At 44.5% G+C, this 14,110-nt stretch overlaps 1 protein-coding gene across 1 annotated transcript in view; it reads left to right on the top strand.

Annotated features, from left to right (window-relative positions):
- XPO5 (exportin 5) overlaps positions 1-13,356 on the top strand; it is a 44,281-nt gene extending 30,925 nt beyond the window's left edge. The window contains exons 21-32 of the mRNA XM_082848721.1: positions 4,662-4,762; positions 6,921-7,017; positions 7,832-7,982; positions 8,691-8,774; positions 9,363-9,409; positions 9,841-9,938; positions 10,566-10,628; positions 11,409-11,491; positions 11,945-12,052; positions 12,188-12,325; positions 12,529-12,693; positions 12,874-13,356. Of these exons, the coding sequence (XP_082704847.1) occupies positions 4,662-4,762; positions 6,921-7,017; positions 7,832-7,982; positions 8,691-8,774; positions 9,363-9,409; positions 9,841-9,938; positions 10,566-10,628; positions 11,409-11,491; positions 11,945-12,052; positions 12,188-12,325; positions 12,529-12,693; positions 12,874-13,011 (1,273 nt within the window). The 3' untranslated portion in view covers positions 13,012-13,356. The remainder of the gene's footprint in view (positions 1-4,661; positions 4,763-6,920; positions 7,018-7,831; positions 7,983-8,690; positions 8,775-9,362; positions 9,410-9,840; positions 9,939-10,565; positions 10,629-11,408; positions 11,492-11,944; positions 12,053-12,187; positions 12,326-12,528; positions 12,694-12,873) is intronic.
- Positions 13,357-14,110: the final 754 nt, after the last annotated feature.

Raw genomic sequence — 14,110 nt, 5'->3', positions numbered from 1 at the left:
AAATACAAGAAACGTTTAACAAGGACCTAGAAGAAGTAAAGAGCAAACAAACAATGATGAACAACACAGTAAATGAAATATAAAATTCTCTAGAAGGAATCAATAGCAGAATAACTGAGGCAGAAGAACGGATAAGTGACCTGGAAGATAAAATAGTGGAAATAACTACCACAGGGCAGAATAAAGAAAAAAGAATGAAAAGAATTGAGGTCAGTCTCAGAGACCTCTGGGACAACATTAAACGCACCAACATTTGAATTATAGGGGTCCCAGAAGAAGAAGAGGGAAAAAAAAAGGGACTGAGAAAATATTTGAGGAAGTTGTAGTTGAAAACTTCCCTAATACGGGAAAGGATATAGTCAATCAAGTCCAGGAAGCACAGAGTATCCCATACAGGATAAATCCAAGGAGAAACTCACCAAGACACATATTAATCAAACTATCAAAAATTAAATACAGAGAAAAAGTATTAAAAGCAGTAAGGGAAAAGCAACAAGTAACATACAAGGGAATCCCCATAAGGTTAACAGCTGATCTTTCAGCAGAAACTCTGCAAGCCAGAAGGGACTGGCAGGACATATTTAAAGTGATTAAAGAGAAAAACCTACAACCAACATTACTCTACACAGCAAGGATCTCATTGAAATTCGACGGAGAAATTAAAACCTTTACAGACAAGCAAAAGCTAAGAGAATTCAGCACCACCAAACCAGCTTTACAACAAATGCTAAAGGAACTTCTCTAGGCAAGAAACACAAGAGAAGGAAGACACCATCAATAACAAACCCAAAACAATTAAGAAAATGGTAATAGGAACACACATATCAATAACTGCCTTAAATGTAAATGGATTAAATGCTCCAACCAAAAGACATAGACTGGCTGAATGGATACAAAAACAAGACCTGTATATATGCTGTCTACGAGAGACCCACTTCAGACCTAGGGACACATACAGACTGAAAGTGAGGGGATGGAAAAAGATACTCCATGCAAATTGAAATCAATAGAAAGCTGGAGTAGCAATTCTCCTATCAGACAAAATAGACTTTGTGGTCTATTTACAATATTGTGTTGGTTTCAAAATAGTTACAATATTGTGTTAGTTTCAAAATAGACTTTGCTGAGCCCCAGCAATCAGAGAAGAAAAAGAAAGGAATCCAAATCGGAAAAGAAGAAGTAAAACTGTCACTGTTTGCATTTGACATGATACTATACATAGAGAATCCCAAAGATGCTACCAGAAAATCACTAGAGCTAATCAATGGACTGGGTGAAGTAGCAGGGTATAAAATTAATGCACAGAAATCTCTTGCATTCCTATACACTAATGATGAAAAATCTGAAGGAGAAATTAAGGAAACACTCACATTTACCATTGCAACAAAAAGAGTAAAATACCTAGGAATAAACCTACCTAAGGAGACAAAAGACCTGTATGCAGAAAACTATAAGACACTGATGAAAGAAATTAAAGATGATACAGACAGATGGAGAGATATACCATGTTCTTGGATTGGAAGAATCAACATTGTGAAAATGACTATACTACCCAAAGCAATCTACAGATTCAATGCAATCTCTATCAAACTACCAATGGCATTTTTCACAGAACTAGAATAAAAAATTTCACAATTTGTATGGAAACACAAAAGACCCCGAATAGCCATAGCAATCTTGAGAAAGAAAAACGGAGCTGGAGGAATCAGGCTCCCTGCCTTCAAACTATACTACAAAGCTACAGTAATCAAGATAGTATGGTACTGACACAAAACAGAAATTAGATCAGTGGAACAGGATAGAAAGCCCAGAGATAAACCCACACACATATGGTCACCTTATCTTTGATAAAGGAGGCAAGAATATACAATGGAGAAAAGACAGCCTCTTCAATAAGTGGTGCTGGGAAAACTGGACAGCTACATGTAAAAGAATGAAATTAGAACACTCCCTAACACCATACACAAAAATAAACTCAAATGGATTAAAGACCTAAATGTAAGGCTAGACACTATAAAACTCTTAGAGGAAAACATAGGCAGAACACTCTGTGACATACATCACAGCAAGATCCTTTTTGACCCACCTCCTAGAGAAATGGAAATAAAAACAAAAAGAAACAAGTGGGACCTAATGAAATCTAAAAGCTTTTGCACAGCAAAGGAAACCATAAACAAGACAAAAAGACAACCCTCAGAATGGGAGAAAGTATTTTCAAACAAAGCAACTGACAAAGGATTAATCTCCAAAATATACAGGCAAGTCATGCAGCTTAATATCAAAAAAAACAAAGAATCCAAAAATGGGCAGAAGACCTAAATAAGACATTTCTCCAAAGAAGATATACAGATTGCCAACAAACACATGAAAGGATGGTCAACATTACTAATCATTAGAGAAATGCAAATCAAAACTACAATGAGGTATCACCTCACACCGGTCAGAATGGCCATCATCAAAAAATCTACAAACAATAAATGCTGGAGAGGGTGTGGAGAAAAGGGAACACTCTTGCACTGCTGGTGGGAATGTAAATTGATACACCCACTATGGAGAACAGTATGGAGGTTCCTTAAAAACCTAAAAATAGAACTACCGTATGACCCAGCAATCCCATTACTGGGCATATACCCTGAGAAAACCATAATTCAAAAAGAGTCATGTACCACAATGTTCATTGCAGCTCTATTTACCATAGCCAAGACATGGAAGCAACCTAAATGTCCATCGACAGATGAATGGATAAAGAAGATGTGGCACGAATATACAATGGAATATTACTCAGCCATAAAATGAAATGGAGTTACTTGTAGTGAGGTGAATGGACCTAGAGTCTGTCATACAGAGTGAAGTAAGTCAGAAAGAGAAAAACAAATACCATATGCTAACACATATATATGGAATCTAAAAAAAAAAAAGTGGTTCTGATGAACCTAGGGGCAGGACAGGAATAAAGACACAGAGGTAGAGAATGGACTTGAGGACATGGGGAAGGGAAAGGGTAAGCTGGGATTAAGTGAGAGAGTGGCATGGACATATATACACTACCAAATGTAAAATAGATAGCTAGTGGGAAGCAGCCACATAGCACAGGGAGATCAGCTCGGTGCTTTGTGTCCACCTAGAGGGGTGGGATAGGGAGAGTGGGAGGGAGACGCAAGAGGGAGGAGTTATGGGGATGTATGTATAACTGATTCACTTTGTTATACAACAGAAACTAACACAATATTGTAAAGCAGTTATACTCCAATAAAGATGTTAAAAAAAGATATTATACATTAAAAAAATAATGTTGAAAAAAGAAAGTAATAGGTGTTAGCAAGGGTGTGGAGAAATTGGAACTCTTGTACACTGTTGGTAGGAATGTAAAATGGTACAGCCTCTCTGGAAAACAGTTTGGCAGTTCCTCAAAAAATTAAAAATAGTGGGAATTCCCTGGTGGTCCAGTGGTTAGGACTCTGTGCTTCCACTGCAGGGGGCCCAGATTCTATCCCTGGTTGAGGAGCTAAGATCCTGCACGCCGTGCAGCACGGCCAAAAGCATAAAAATAAATTTAAAAATTAAAAGTAGAATTACCATGTTAAGCAGCAAGTCCAGCTTGAGGTATATACTCAAAAGAATTGAAAGTGGGTCTTAAAGAGGTATTTATACACCTGTGTTCATGGCAGCATTACTCACAATAGCTAAAACGTGGAAGCAACCAGTGTCCATCAGTGGATGAATGGATAAGCAAAATGTGGTCTATACCAACAGTGGAATATCATTCAGCCTTAAAAAGGAAGGAATTTCTGCAACATACTGCAACATGGGTGAACCCTGACTATGCTAAGTGGAATAAGCCAGTCATAAAAAGGCAGCTTAAACGTGGGTACTAATGAATGCACATGGTTAGACTTAAAAAACATTATTGAGGGTTTTTAAAAAATAAGCATGGTCTAAAATGATCTTTTCATTGTTCATCTTAAATATTTAATCTTGCTGGTCCATGTTCTGTAATTTTCTATACATTTGAAATGTTTTATAGTTAACTTTTAAAAGAGAAATAGGTAGTTATGCCCTCTGGCTATAGATTGTTCCGTGGTGCCATTGCTGTGGAAGGCAGGTGGATCAGGTCTGTAGTCTTACAAAGGTCAGTCATTTTGGTGGGGAAGAGATGCTCATGCTGGGAATTGCAAATGTGCCTCTAGGAGACTAAACAGCTGCCAGAGCATTGTTGGGCCCATGCTCTTGATTCAGAGACAAAACATCCTAAAAATGGGGGCATGTTACTACCTGCTCTGTGTTCCTGCCTGTGAACCATGATGCCTCTGACATTTCATCCTCTATCACGGGCAGTCAGAAAACTGGGAGTGCCTTGGCATTGTCTCAGGTTTGAAAGAATTTTGCTTTCCAGCTTTAGGCTGTGATGTTGTCCGGCTCTCTCAGAATTCAGTTCTTGTGGTTGATTGCTATTAGGTGTTGTATACTGTACAAATAAACTTAATAGCATCAAGTCTATCCCCTTCTCCAGGGAAACGTTTAAATTCCCCTGCCAAGAGTAGTGTTGACAGAGAGGTATATCTATGTGGAAATGTAGTATCACTGAATTACAAGATGGAAACCCGCGCTTTCCTTCTCCAGCAGACTAAGAAAAGTTCACGTAGCATTCCTATTTTTTTCAGAACTCACAATACTTTATATGCACCAGAAATGCTAGCCAAAATGGCAGAACCTTTTACGAGGGTTCTAGATATGCTTGAAGTGGAAAAATCTGCTATTTTAGGTAAGAAATGTAACCTTTTTTTTTTCTTGAAGTTTCTTATACCTTTGTATGCCTTTATATTTCTATACCTTACCTCTAATGCAGCTTCAGTGTGCCTTGTGTCACCTTCTCCTCACCTGGCACTACCTTGACCACCTGTTTGTTCAGAAATGCATGTATGGAGTTCCTACAGGCTCTCTAGGAACAAGTTTGTTTACTTCATTATCTTATCATGCAGAGAAGGTCTTCAGAAGCACACACACCCCATGTTAACCCACTCCTTCACTTCAGCTGCCAGCTGGTAGTATGTGTTAGAGCCTTTAGATTATAAATAAACCATGCTTTTTGACCTGAAGGATATTAGCGTACTTTCCTGCCTTTTGTGTATGGGGGAGAAAGTATTCAAACAATTAAACTTAAATAGGTTTAATCAGTAAAATATTATGTATGTTATCACTTTTTTAAGGAATAGCTTCTGAGCCAAGTTTCCTAGTTTTTACCTTGATCAGAATGTTGCTTTAACTCATTCCTCCCATTAGCAAATAATTTCACGATCATAACTGTGATACGTGCTGTGAAGGCAAGTGACTGTGGGAGTGTTTATTGGGAGACCTGACCCAGTCTTGGAGTGGAGTCACAAGACTGCCTCCCAGTGGAGACTTGAAGGATGAACAGGGACCAGCCAGGCTGGGGGCAAAAGGAGATGCTGAGCATTCTAGGCAGACAGAATGGCAGGTGCAAGATTCCGAGGCATGCAGCAAAGAGCTTGATATGTCCAGGGAATAGGAAGGTGACTTGTGTGGCTGGAACACAGAGGGCAAGGCAGTTGGTTAGAAGTTAGAGCTAGAGGACTTCCCTGGTGGTGCAGCGGTTAAGAATCCGCCTGCCAATGCAGGGGACACAGGTTCGAGCCCTGGTCTGGGAAGATCCCACATGCCGCAGAGCAATGAAGCCCATGCACCACAACTACTGAGCCTGCACAGGACAACTACTGAGGCTGCGTGCCACAACAACTGAAGCCCGCACACCTAGAGCCTGTGCTCTACAACAAGAGAAGCCACAGCAACGGGAAGCCCGCGCACCACGCACCACAAAGAGCAGCACCCGCTCACTGCAACTAGAGAAAGCCCGCGCGCAGCAACAAAGACCCAGCGTAGCCAAAAATAAAAAATAAATAAGTAAATAAATTTATTTTAAAAAAAAAGAAGAAGAAGTTAAAGCTAGAGACACCAGAGATGTCTAAACCTTGTGCCTATCTCTGGAGCTTCAGGCTGGCTTACCATCACAACCCCGACAGTGTGTTTTTGCCCCGGCTATCACCTCTGCCTGGGCCTGGCCATGGTTAAGCGATCTAGTGAGCATGCCTCAGCTATGACTTAATGAAAAGAAGACTGTTAGCTTGTCTTTCCAGGGCCCATGGCTATCTCTCTTGGCCTAAATGGTCCTGGGCCATTTCCTTTGGCACCACTACACTTAAGCTCCCTTTTGGAGACACCAGTAAAAATGAAACGTCCAAAAAATGTCTTGTTATTAATATAAAAATTAGGTGTTGCTTCACCACCTGTTACCCTCCTGCGCCCCCCTTCAGTTATTCGTATTAAGCCAGGAACTGCTGCTGTAGAAATGTATGACCAACCAAAACATACTAGAATGGACAAACAGTTCCTTCTGGCAGCTTCCGACCAGGAGCAAGATTGGAAACAAAATTGGCTCTGATTAGAAGTATAGATCTTTTAAGGCAATTGTTATACTGAGATAAGTGGGTTTCATTTTTATCTGCTATACACCTTGGGCTTTTGCATAAAATTTGGCTTGAAAAAGAGGTTCTGTGACTTTAAAAGGAAGGGGGGGACATTCCCAGTACTTTATGGAGCGATCATTTTGGGCTATCATTGTGTGTTTTGGTACAAGTTCCATCTGGAGAAACCCAGGCAAAAGTTAGAGTACTCAAACCTGGACACTTAAATAGCTTTCGCCTTTCCCTGCAAATACAGTGTAGCAGTCACTTTAGGGAAGCTGTTAGCACTTCCAGCTGGTAGAAGACTTGGTCAGCTGCTTTGCATTTATAGCACCCCGCCCCCCCCCCGCCCCCCAAACCACCTCTGCCTACGGGAGGGTGTTGGCAGGTTGAGACCCTCAGCAGAGGAGCAGCAGGTTCCTGATCCATCTTTGTCTGTAGGATTACCTCAACCTCTCTTGGAACTGAATGACTCTCCTGTCTACAAAACGGTCTTAGAAAGAATGCAGCGTTTCTTCTGCACCCTCTATGAAAACTGGTAAGGAACCAATGCTGCCTTTTCATATTCTCCTAGACATGCATTGTATAGGATGGCCTTGGGTTGGACATCTGATCTAGAATTCTAGTGTACAGGTAATGTGAGGAAAGAATTTGACAGGAAACTAATGATTCTAGTGTCAAATCAAAATGAACAGGCTGGTTTCCTGCAATTTTTATTTTAATTGTCACATGTGCCTTTAAGTCCTAGCCATGACTTGATATTTTAATGCCCAACTTGTCTGTTTCCAGTGCATAAAGTGATGAGACCAAAGTAGAAGTTACAGTGATGGGGATGCATTTTCTCAGACCCCTCACTCTCATAGCCCACTATTCATGGGCACTGGGAGATAGCTGGCCATATTTTGTCTTGGGGTCCTGGTTGTGGCGTGGGGGGTGTAACTGGCCCTTCTGTACACCAGCTTCCCCAGGGCACTGATCTCGCTAACACAGTGCTCTAGTCAGCCAACTAACAAAAGATTCTCCGTTGTAAATCCATATTACTTACAAAGCAATGAAAGGCTACTGTTGATCTTGGGTACCGACATCTGTCTTTTAAAAGATGCTGAATCTGGTTTCAAGATGTTTCCTTAAATGTTGGGGCGGGGGGTGGTGGCTGTTATTTCCCCTTCTGAAAGAAGATTAAGTCCACATCTTCAAAGTATACTGATTAAGCTAAAATTCTCTTAAAAAGAAAATACAATTAATTGCTTTTCTAGCTGAGAAGTCTTCTTGTAGACTAGAAATTCCCAAGGCAGTCAGGGCTGGCGATAACAGATAATGGATTTGATGTTGTTCATGATTTTCCCTTACAGTTTCCATATCCTAGGGAAGGCAGGCCCTTCCATGCAGCAGGACTTCTACACCGTGGAGCACCTGGCCACCCAGCTCCTCAGCTCTGCCTTCGTCAACTTGAACAATATTCCTGACTACCGACTCAGACCCATGCTTCATATCCTTTCAAAACTCCCTAGATGGGCTTCCCTGGTGGCGCAGTGGTTGAGAGTCCACCTGCCAATGCAGGGGACACGGGTTCGTGCCCCGGTCCGGGAAGATCCCACATGCCGCCGAGCGGCTGGGCCCATGAGCCATGGCCACTGAGCCTGCGCATCTGGAGCTTATGCTCCGCAACAGGAGAGGCCAAAACAGTGAGAGGCCCGCATACCGCAAAAAAAAAAAAAACCAAAACTCCCTAGATAACCCGAAGGGCCAGAAGATTGAAGACAGGAATAGTTCAGAGGCACCAGAGGAGGCAGAGCTGAGCTATATGAAATAGACGGAAACATTTCTGACAGTATATAGTAGCCACATTAGAAGGACAAGAAGATTGAAGTAAATAAAAGGAAAAACCTGAAAGCAGTCCAGGGGGTGTTGAAAGCTCTTTCTCCTTAGGGGAAATTCTTACCATCCCATTTCTTGGAAAGATGAGAAATGAAGCTTTTATCCCTTTTCTGTACTTTGTCAGGTGCTTCTCTTTGAAGAAGCACTCTCATACTGCATGCTCATTCAGACTCTTTGTTTTTGTTCGGTGGAGTATGGTTCTTCCCTGCAAGTTATATTGCAAGGAGAGTTTATTACAGTTCCAGCCTGGCAGGGGAGTGGTGCCTTAGAACTACGGGTGTGCGCTCGTGTGCTAAAGCTTCTTAACCTGCCGCGGCATGGGTCTTTGTGAAGCCTCTGGTGCTCTTCTGTCCCCCGGAGCACTACGAAGCCCTGGTGTCTCCCATCCTTGGACCTCTTTTCACCTACCTTCACATGGTAAGAGATTGGCCAGGAAAGGGTGGCAAAGAGGCCTCTTAGAGTGGGTGGCCTCTCGTGAGTCTCACAAGTCAAGAGCTCCTGAAAGCATCGTCTCCCTATCGTCTCCTGGCCTTGCCAGGATGGCTGCACAGCCGCTCCACCCTTGCTGCCCAGGGTAGAGCAACCCCCCTGAAGAACTAAACTGGTTCCATTGCCTGCAAAGCACCTGCAGACTCAGATTCTACTCCTATCCTCCTGTTAACTGAGGAGAGGTGATCGGGGGAGTGCTCTTCCTGGGTCTGTTTCCCTGACTCTGGAATTAAGCAGGGAGACCAGCTGGGCAGAGAATAGGTGTGTCCAGAGAGACTCAGGAGTTCTGAAATGTCATTGATCCTTTCCAAGCAAAGAAGTGTTTGATATGCTGCCCTTGTCGTGGGTGTGGGAGAGGTTACAGAAACCGTATCTGGTTTTTTAACCTTGTGGGGTCTCCCAAGGCCCTGTCATTGTTACCTGGACTCATCTTCAGCTAATTCTAACCATGAAGTGGCCCTTAGATATTATCTTTTCTCCCTAGGGTAGCACTTATTTCTTTTTTTGTTTTCCCAGAGGCTTTCCCAAAAATGGCAAGTCATCAACCAGAGGAGCCTGCTGTGGTAAGGGACCTTCTCTTCTCCGTGACGGATGAGCTGGCAGCCAGGCTTGGGGTGGGAGAAGGTAGACATGGAGGAAGGACTCTGCCATCCCAGGGCTAGAACAGCAGTGGGTTATAGGCATCCTCAGCCCAGATGGTAGATCGCTTTTCTGTGACCATTAGGCAGACTCAGCTCAAGCCTTCATAGGGGGTACCTTCAGCTGCCTTAGGTGAATGCCGAGACATTCTTAGGATTTTGATCCATTCCCCTCAAGCCAACTGGGTATAGTCACAAGTAATAATGCCCCTCAGTGGATCACTGCTGCCCATTCCTAACTTTTGAGTGGAATGTAGAGCAGAGGAGGTCAGGAGAAGGAAGTGGGCACAGAAGGTCTAGCTAGGGTCACTGCTTCTTTTGCATTCCCATGGAACTTGGCCCCTGGTTTTCTGCAGTGGAGAAGATGAGACAACAGATGAAAACCCAGAGTCTCAAGAGATGCTGGAGGAACAACTGGTGAGGATGTTAACCCGAGAAGTCATGGACCTGATCAGTAAGTGGCGTGGGAACCAGGGGTAGAAGACAAGCCTTTTTCTGGAAAAAAAGCTGGTCACTCACCTAACATGTTTGCAGCAACACTGACAGATTGATAAGAAATAATTAACTGAATAGAAACTATGTAATTCTTAAGTCAATTTAAGGACACTTTATGAATTGTGAACTGCATTGTAGTTGTTCATACTAAGAGCAGATTATGAGGAAATGGTTTAAAATAGCAGGAGGAAGTTGGATTAATGGTAGGAATAACTTCTAGCTATGTCAAAATAGGGAAATTTTTTAATTCTTAGACATGAAGGTGGTTATATTTCGTTTTTATTTTTTGGTCAGTTCATTTGTTTGAGATCCAAAGTAGACCAAGTATACATATCAGGCATCCTCTCCTGGTCATTTACTCTCAGGTAATTCTGTAATTTCCCGCCAGTTGACTGAACTTGAGAGAGGGACCAGAACACAGTCTGGTCAAATGCCTCTATTTCTGTTGGTGAAGCTGACTTTGTGCCTGGACGGTATCCCACCTTCCCCCACTCCTCACCTGCCCAGAGACAGTTTGGGATCCATTGGCCTGAGACGGCTGTTATCTGGTGGTAATAAGCCTAGTAACCCTGCTTTCTTGCTTTAGCTGTGTGCTGTGTTTCAAAGAAAGGTGCTGACCATGGTACTGCTCCCCCTGCAGATGGAGATGGTAAGTGAGCCTGTTGGGGCCCTTGGAGGTCAGCCATTAAGCTCCTAAATATTGTTACTTCTGTAACCAGGTCAGTTCCCATAGAAACTGTGTCCCTAGCAGTCTGGTGTGGAGGAGACTTTGTACACCTAGCTTTCGTCCATGCTGGCCCCCTTGCTGTATTCCCCAGCACAGTCCCTCCTCAGAGCCTCTGTGCTTGGTGATTCCTCTACCTAGAATGATTGTTCTCCCAACTATATACCTGGCCCATCCCCTTGCTTTTTATTCAGGTCTCTGCTCAGATGTCACTTCTGAGAGGTCTTCCATGACCAGCTTATCAAAAATAGCAACGCCGGCCTCTAGATTCTTCCTCTGCTCTGTCTTCCAGCACTGATCACTACCTGACATGTTTTATTTGTGTTATTAATTACTTCTCTCCCTCACTAGAATTTAACTCCTAACAGGAAAGGGACTTTGTCGTATTCCTCTTATATCCCCAGTAACTGCTGTAGTGGGTCCTCAAATATTTGTTTAACGACAAAAGATCCTCAGCATTTGCAGCTTTTTAGGTAACTGTCCAGAAAAATTCCTTGTTTTGCAAACGTATGGCTAGATGCATCTCTAGATCTGCCATGGGCAGAGGCTTCTACACCCTCTTATGAGGCTGGGGGGCTGTCCTAGTACCTTTAACCACCAGTCAGCCCAGGATACTCACCTCTCCTTTACTCTGTGGGCTTCTGTCAGAAAGGACGGTCTCTGTTCTGAAAGGATGGAGCTTAACATTTTGGTCTCTACTTACAGATGAAGAGATGATGGCCACAGAGGTAACCCCCTCGGCCATGGCAGAGCTTACAGACCTGGGAAAATGTCTAATGAAGCATGAGGTGGGTGGAGGGGCAGGCGAGATTTTTTTCCTTGCCCAGCCAGGGAGCTCGCTTCCACTTTTCTCATTTTCTGATGCCATCAGGAGGGTTTTTTGGTAATACGCCTTTATATGATTTAAAGAAAACAGTGGGAGAGGCACAAGGCCACTGTGTTCCCATGCTGGCATGGGCAAAGGCTCAGAAAAACACCCAGGCACATTGCCACCAGTCCCTGGTGTTCAGCCTCCCCCAGGCCTGAGCTCTCTTTCCTGCACATAGGTTTTCTCTTCTGTATTGGTTAGTTTTTCTTTTTTGGATGGCCTGATAGACATAGAGGAAACAAACTCCCATCTCTTCAGTAGCTGCGTTTATCATTTTCCTGCTTACCTATTAAAACTCTAGCTCCTGATGCATCAGAATTCAGAGAACATTGTACTTGTTTTCCCACTGTAATTCTCCATCCTTTTCTGTTAGGATGTTTGTACAGCGCTGTTAATTACAGCCTTCAATTCCCTGGCCTGGAAGGATACTCTGTCCTGCCAGAGGACGACCACACAGCTCTGCTGGCCTCTCCTCAAACAAGTATGGTTACTCACCCTTTCTCCTCTCCCCTCATGAAACGTTTGGGTCATGAGGATTGACTGAATCAGTTGGAAGAACTAGGGTGCTGAGGCCTTCAGAGTCCCGCTTTGGCCCTGAGCACAGCTGTCTCCCCAGGTGCTGTCAGGGACACTGCTCGCAGATGCTGTTACATGGCTGTTCACCAGTGTGCTGAAGGGCTTACAGACGCATGGGCAGCACGATGGCTGCATGGCTTCCCTGGTCCACCTGGCCTTCCAGATATATGAGGCGCTGGTGAGTGGAGAAAGCCTGGGGGCAGGATGGCTGCGGCTTCATCCCTCACAGCCTGCCTGCTCCTGGTCACTTGGGCCTTAATCCTAAACGTAGGCAGCTGCCAAGGTGCTAGTGCTGCCCCTGAGGAGTGGGTGTGGCAAGGGATAGGGAAGGTGACGGGGCCCAAAACTGTGCCATTGAGTGGGTTTACCCCTACTTCTCAGCGTCCCAGGTACCTGGAGATAAGAGCTGTGATGGAGCAGATCCCTGAAATTCAGAAGGACTCACTGGACCAGTTTGATTGCAAGCTTTTGAACCCCTCTCTGCAGAAAGTGGCTGACAAGCGCCGGAAGGACCAATTCAAACGCCTCATTGCTGGGTGCATTGGGGTAGGTCACACCCTTCACACCCTTTCCTTAGTGCTCCCAACCACCTTTGCAGTCTTCTTGGACCATGTGTACAGGCAAACCAGAAACCAGCTGTAGTCACGACCATTATGGTGAGATGATCTTTAAAACAACCCACCACTCGAGACCCAGCATTAGCTCTTTCTCGTTTGTCTTCCACAGAAACCCTTGGGCGAGCAGTTCCGAAAAGAAGTTCACATTAAGAATCTCCCCTCACTTTTCAAAAAGACAAAGCCAATGCTGGAAGCAGAGGTGCTGGACAATGAGGAGGGAAGCCTGGCCGCCATCTTTGAACCCTGAGTCAAGCTTTTGGGCATTCTTCCTCGACCTTTATTGTCATCTCTTCTTCCCCTTTGTAGCTATTCTCTAGGCCCCTCTCCACTGCCACCTCACTTTACACCGTCGTCAGCCTGGAGAGAGATCCAGGTCTGGAGCTGGAGAGAGTGGGCCCTGTACAGGGCCGGAAGCCACGCTAAAGCATCAAGAATGGGAGTTAGGGCTTCACCATTCTGTCTAGGTTACCCAGGCATCTCCCATCCTGCTTGGAGTTTTGCCTTTTCCAAGAGAGAAAAGCTAGAGCAGAGCGGCCCTTCTCCCCAAGCCCTCCCGCCCCCAGGCAGCCATACACCTGTGCAGAGTGGTAACTAGGGGCGCTATACCCAATGCTGCGACAAGCCAGGCTTGCGGCGGGGGCTCAGCCCTGAACTACTTGTGCCAGAGTTTCTCCTGGATCGTTGAAAGTCCCACTGAGCCCCCTTGCTGCTGGGCTGACAGGGACCTTCCCCATCCCCCAGGGGCATATCTGGGTCAGGTGCTGAGTGCTGAACTGAATTTGGCCAGTTCCTGCTTTGTTTTGAGCAAGAATCTGGTCACCTGATGGGATCCATGGTACAGGCCACTGCTAAGCTCTGGGCACAGTATCAAATGTTAGTACCTTCAGGGACCAGGGCTGGGCCAGGGTCTGTAGAGCTCTGTAACATCCCTTAGAGCTCACACATTTTGTCCCTCCATGAATGACCCCTCAGTGTGGTTTCCCCAGTCCCCAGGGTCCACTCAGGCACAAGAGCCACAGTACCCTATCTAGTGTCACATGATGTCATTGGCATTTAAGGATAACCCAGACCAACTAGGCTACATCTGTGACAAGCAGCTGGCAAAGCCACTGGTCTCTCCTAGGACTAGCTCAGTCCAGGTGCCTTCAAAAATCTCGTGGTCTTTCAGGTCCCTGGTCACTTCCCTCATGGGCCATTTCCAAAAGAAAAAATATGCCTTCCCATCACAACCTGTGAGTCTCCAGTCTGTTCTTAAACATCACTGGACGGCCCTATAAGCACAGGGGACATGGATGCACGACTAGTTAATCTATACAGAAGGACACACATTTAGAGTGTGTGTCCAT

Source organism: Leucopleurus acutus (genome assembly GCF_964270905.1).
Source record: "Leucopleurus acutus genome assembly, chromosome: 10".
NCBI lineage: Eukaryota > Metazoa > Chordata > Mammalia > Artiodactyla > Delphinidae > Leucopleurus > Leucopleurus acutus.
Note: the sequence above shows the minus strand (reverse complement) of the source record. Positions and strands in the feature narration are given on the sequence as shown.